The 6000-nt window shown below is 37.1% G+C and overlaps 2 protein-coding genes across 2 annotated transcripts in view; both read right to left on the reverse strand.

The window, feature by feature from the left end:
* LOC103505004 (ADAMTS-like protein 4) overlaps window positions 1-365 on the reverse strand; it is a 198539-nt gene extending 198174 nt beyond the window's left edge. Inside the window, exon 1 of the mRNA XM_026820284.1 lies at window positions 155-365. The gene's annotated coding sequence lies outside the window, so the exon portion shown is untranslated. The remainder of the gene's footprint in view (window positions 1-154) is intronic.
* Window positions 366-2390: 2025 nt separating this feature from the next.
* LOC103504850 (nitrile-specifier protein 2-like) lies at window positions 2391-2846 on the reverse strand. The gene is made up of 2 exons (XM_008469153.2): window positions 2788-2846; window positions 2391-2604 (listed from the first exon to the last, which is right to left on the reverse strand). Exons 1-2 carry the CDS (start codon window positions 2834-2836, stop codon window positions 2417-2419), a joined length of 237 nt encoding a protein of 78 aa, XP_008467375.1. The 5' UTR covers window positions 2837-2846; the 3' UTR covers window positions 2391-2416.
* Between the last annotated feature and the right edge of the window lie 3154 nt (window positions 2847-6000).

The following is a 6000-nucleotide window of genomic DNA, read 5'->3' on the forward strand; positions in this document are numbered from 1 at the left end:
GTAACACCTAACACCCTTTGTGGTAGGTAATCCTTTTACAGCGTTTCTTCTACCTTAAATAAATAGCCTGTCACTCAAACTTTGAGCTTTCAAACTAAACGCTGAGCTTACAAACTGTCTGCAAGGCTTAAAGCTAAAACAGCTGTCAACTTACCTGAACGCGACAGAGTGCTAGTGAAAATCCAACGGTAGGGGAGTCACATTTCGTTATTTGTCCTTCAACTACAGCGCACAAACAACAGCAAAACTACGTTAAAACCACACTAGAGGTAGGAGCTAGGGTTAGGAAAACTTAGATAAACTTTCAGTAGATAGATAGATACCTACAAAGGAAGGAGACAGTGGTATCTTAGTAAGAACACGAAATCGTAGCTAAGCTTACAAACTGTCTGCAAGGCTAAAAGCTAAAACAGCTGTCAACTTACCTGAACGCGACAGAGATCTAGTGAAAATCCAACGGTAGGGAAGTCACATTTCGTTATTTGTCCTTCAACTACAGCACACAAACAACAGCAAAACTACGTTAAAACCACACTAGAGGTAGTTTCATTTCTTTCATAAAAAGGTTATGTCAAATGAAGGAAAGAAGAATAGGTACCTATGTCTAACGGTCTGATAATAAAATTAATTTTGCTCATCCTTAAAGGGAATTCAGGTGAAAAATGTAAATCATATCCAAAAAGTTAAATCAAGTAGGTACTCTTCCAATTCCAACTTTGTGAGGAAATAACTAATGATCTAGATAGTTAGGGAAAGAACTAATAAACTAGGTAGGTAATAAATCACCAAAAATTTAATGAACGTCAATGTCTGAAGAATCTCTGATAAAAATTCTGCCTACACTCGAAATCGTAAATATCAAATCGAATCGAATCGTAAAAACATCGTAATTTTTTTTCTTCTCTTCCCACAAAGTGAGATAAAACGAACTCAAACAACACACTTCTAGTTTCAAACGCGGTCCTCGCGATACTGAAATTCTGAAATCTGAATTTCTGAATGTTTTATCTGAATGCCGCTAAGCTGAAAAAACAAATGTGGGTCTTAAGGAAAGAAGTATAGGTACCTATATGTCTAACGGTCTGATAAAAAAAAAAATTAATTTTGCTCATCCTTAAAGGGAATTCAGCTGAAAAATGTAAATCCTATCCAAGAAGTTAAATCAAGTACTCTTCCAACTTTGTGAGGAAATAACTAATGTAGATAGTTAGGGAAATAACTAATAAACTAGGTAGGTAATAAATCACCAAAAATTTAATGAACGTCAATGTCTGAAGAATCTCTGATAAAAATTCTGCCTGCATTATAAAAATAGAACAGAGTTCAATAGAGAATGCCTTGGTTATACATAGGCTGACCATACGTCCCGCTTTGGAGTTTCTGGTCCCGCTGTCCCGAGAAATCCTTTGGGGACGCTAAAATGTCCCGCTTTCGCCCAAAGTCCCGATATTGTCCCGCTTTAGCTGGGTTTGTGTCAGAAAGAATTTTCATTGCCTACCTACATACATACAAACATATCTCAAAACACTACTGTGCTTACTACTGTGGTCAAATCTCAGTGATAAATTTCATCAAAACTTCAAGTAGTTCCATTTAGAAAAAATGATATTTTAACAAGCAAATTACACTGACAACTCTGTTGCGAGTTCAAGTTCTAAACAATAAATAAGGAATGTATCCCCCTTTATTATCATTGAGAGCAATGAGCTCGGGAAAAAAATCCATTTTACGATTCCAATATTGTACAATATTATGTATCAATAAAATAAAATGTAGGTATATTGACTGCGTAGTGCAGAGGCAGGTTGTAACATAGGTACCTATCTAACTTCTTTTACAAAGTTAAGTGGGTATAAAATATGTTTGTACCTCATCCCCCCCCCCTCTCGTCCAAAAAGGACTGCGTCCCGCTTTGGGCCAAAAAAATTATGGTCACCCTATGTATAGTATCAAAGTGTCTACTTTCAGACAGTTAGGTACCTACTTACCACCAACCTGATGTTTTATGTTTATAGTTGGGTGTTTTTTTTCTCCCATGAGAAATCGAGAACCCTCCTTTTTCGGCGACAAGCTACCCGCCTCCTCACAACAACCTCACCCAACCTGGGGTCGGCGAAAGACAGCAAACACGGGATTGCCAATATAGTCACACATCCGGACTAATAAATTACGAGGGTCGCCTTCACCAGTGATCCATTATCCATTTCATTCATTAGAAACTGGTCGACTGGTTCTCACAGAAAATATCTAATCCCTGTTGTTCCTCCTTCCACATCAGATAACTACCTATATTATCCTGGGTCCAAAAATGACCTCACTATTATTATTTTCGCCACCTAGCTAATATTCCAGTAATCCACCAGGGTGCTCCAAATTTTCAGAGTCTGAAAAGGAAAAATAAGTAAGTAATAATAACTCACCTTCCAACACCCCCTATCACAAATATTTCATTATCCAAGCACACAACACTATGGTGTCGTCTAGGGGTGGGCAGACAAGTCTCATGCTCCCATTTGTTAGACCAGGTGTTGAATTTCCACACACTCATGTTCCAATCTCCCTTCCCCATTTGATATTCACCGCCTATGATCCAAATGTTCTGACCTGTGAAATGGAAGGTGAAAATTAAATGTATGGCTGAAGGAATAGAGATTTTGTGAAGAAATGAGTTAATCTATGTTTCCCTCCCCCTCCTGCTCCTTATGTCTCTCTTTCTCTCTCTACTGCATAGAAACAATCATATTGAAGTAGACACCATAAATCCAGATAAAAACTACTATTACATACCTATAGGAATGACTTGATGCCCAACCACAGAGTCTGGAATTTCACACATTTTCTCAAGAGTAAGTCAAAGGTAAAAATTAAATGTATGGCTAAAGGAATAGAAATTTTGTGAAGAAATGAGTTGATCTATGTTTCTCTCCCCCTCCTGCTCCTTATGTCTCTCTTTCTCTCTCTACTGCATAGAAACAATCATATTGAAGTAGACACCATAAAATTTTGTGAAGAAATGAGTTAATCTATGTTTCTCTCCCCCTCCTGCTCCTTATGTCTCTCTTTCTCTCTCTACTGCATAGAAACAATCATATTGAAGTAGTATCATATTGAAGTAGACACCATAAATCCAGATAAAAACTACTATTACTACCTTAGTTACTACCAGATAAAAACTACCAGATAAAAACTCGTGCATGCGATTTGTATACAGAGCTAAACGGTGGGAGCACGTAACCCCTCTGTATAATCGAGCTCGATTGCTTCGAATTGAAAGTCTGGCCCTGCTTTTTTGGTATTCTTGATTTATTTGTTACTTACACAGGCAATACCTTCTAAATGTTTAGTCTAATTTAAAGCAAATTGGCAAATGAGTAGTAGAGTTTTTTCATGTACATTCCTCAAAACTCATTTTAGACTGTGGGGGTAAAGGGACTTTTCAGTCTCATCCTAGCAGTATAAATGAAGCAATATTCCATTGTATTGTTTTAAATTAAGATATCTACTTAATGTCCCTTTTAAAGTGAGTTTTGTAGTTCACTATTTACCTCACCTCAGTTTCTTGAAAAGGAAAAATAAGTAAGTAATAATAACTCACCTTCCAACACCCCCTATCACAAATATTTCATTATCCAAGCACACAACACTATGGTGAAAAGCAGTCCTTCCTATGTATTAAAAGGAAGGAGGTTCATGTGATTCCCTTTCAATTATCAATCAATAGGAGAATTCTTATAATTACCTAATACATATTGTGATACTAATACTGGAAACAAACTATCTCTAATGTTAATCTTTTGCTTTCCAGGATATCAAACCCTTGAAGACAGAAAACCTCTATCTTTGGAAACTGTTCCAAGCCATATCCAACATATTTATCTGTTAATAATTATTCCATTGCCAAAGAAGTAGCAGAGCTAGGTCATATTAAATTTGTCAACAGATTCAATTGATAGAAAACTTGACAAAACACCTTTGGGTAATTATGCAGAAGTCATGTCCGTGGAAAAGAAAAGCTCCTTTTTGTTTTTAACATAACCCTATAATAACACTAATCACTGCTCTAATTGTGAAAACTCCTTCTTGCGTTTAACCTAACCCTATAATAACACTGGTCACTGCTCATTTGTGCCAGTTCCTTTGGTAGCAATATTCCACGGACGTGACTTCTGCACAAGTACCCTCCTTTTACCTGCAACCTAATTTTTGATAACTATGAGAGTAAATTTCAATCAATTCACCAATGCTTCGTTGATGGGGTGTAGAAAAAAAGGAAGACACAGAATATTTTACCTGTATATGGACCACTGACTTGTCCTTCTCAGCAAAGTGATCACTGAACATTGCACTAAAGTACTGACTAGATCTGATCAGGAGTTCCTTGTTATACTGGAATGGGACCCCATCAACAATAAGTGTTATATCCTTATCAGACATTTCTAGGATGGGGTTGTTGGACTCGATGTAATTCAATCTTCTTATTGGATTTTGAGAAAACTGCCCGATAGCCAAATCTACCAATCAACCCTACACCTAGCCGTCAGCCTCTGAGGACTGGAACTAGAGTCTGGGCTCTAGAAGTCTAGTCTGCTTTCTGGATCACTATCACAAATCACAGAAAAAGTTCAAAATGCATAAACCTGGGATGGGAAATTTGAAAATATCGCGGGCAAAAAAAAATATATTTATAGTGTGAGTATAGCAAGCAGACATGGTTGGATATTTTTATAAGCAATAGCATAGCTTCTCATCAGTACGGTGTTGCCAGATCAACTAAGGGAAGAGCATAACGTGATCGAACGAGTAAAAGTTCAATATTGTATTATTCCCCAGGTCTACAGTGCAAATGTTTAACGCTTTTTCTAGTCAGCCTTTGAGCATGCTTATGCATTGTTTAATTATTTTGATGACTAATGTCTCCAGAGAATGGAAAGAGAGATTTCACTTCATTTCAACTTCTAATTTAATTTCGAGCAATAAGCTGTTAATGCTGTAATTAGCATAATTTTTAAATTGACCGAATAAGCCGAGGACGCTCAAAATCCGTCTCATGGAAGATACACCTCGTTTAGGCACAATTTAAAGAGAAAACACGAGAACTCGCAAATGGAAAAAAGCAATTCGAATCTTCGAAATCGAAAACGCTCGAAGATGTTTCCGGTTTTGCTAATTTTATATTTATTTTCGTATTTTTGATCCTTTTGAAGAGGAATCGGAAATAGATGCTATTTGTTAGGAATAAGAAAAAGTGGATTACATCTTTCCGCTGGTGAAATTCACCAAACAACCTAGAGAGCGCGATACAACGACTGAGGTCGTTCAGCCCAGTGAGCTCCAATAACCCAAAGGACCACTACACACACAGCTGTAGCAATGGGCAGTTATCTTTCAATGCAGAGCTGCTGCACCTTGAATATGAAATTTAAGTGATATGTTAAAACTCGTCATTGGCATTCATCTAATCATGTAAGTTTTCTTTTGATCTATTATTCCTAAATCTACATTTATCAGTTGAAAGCCAGAGGTTCTATGAATCACTGGAACAGCTACACAATGCTGGAGAGAGGTTAGGACAGAGTGTAGGGTTATAATCCATCCAGATGTTGAGGCAGAACTCCCTGCCCCCAACCTACATTGATGTATGGTTCATGTATGTTTTCAAATGAATCAGTCTCTACACTTTCAAGAGGTTAACGAGCGCACTTCACCGCTGGCACGCACCTCCAAACTAGCAAGCACCTCAGCCTGCTGAATAACGGCAGTTCACACCTATTCACCAAAGCTGAGCTAAAAATAGCAACAAAAACAGGTTTAACTGTAAGCGAGCACTAGGGTATTCAGGTAAAGTTAATAAGAATAACTATTAAGTACTTCGACATCAAAAATTCTGACTGAAATTACATTACTATTCCTTCCTATAGGAAAAAGAAAGACAAGACTACAATTGATAACTTAAGGAAACGTAAGAAACATTTAACAGTAAGCAATAATTGGTCAAAATTA

Source organism: Diaphorina citri, unplaced genomic scaffold (genome assembly GCF_000475195.1).
Source record: "Diaphorina citri unplaced genomic scaffold, Diaci psyllid genome assembly version 1.1 scaffold8, whole genome shotgun sequence".
NCBI classification, from domain to species: domain Eukaryota; kingdom Metazoa; phylum Arthropoda; class Insecta; order Hemiptera; family Psyllidae; genus Diaphorina; species Diaphorina citri.

Coding starts and splice junctions, on each gene's coding strand:
- LOC103504850 (XM_008469153.2), bottom strand. CDS start 2,836: ATGTGTGAAATTCCAGACTCTGTGGTTGGGCATCAAGTCATTCCTATA. Junction 2,605..2,787: donor GCATCAAGTCATTCCTATAG/GTATGTAATAGT, acceptor TCCATTTCACAG/GTCAGAACATTTGGATCATA.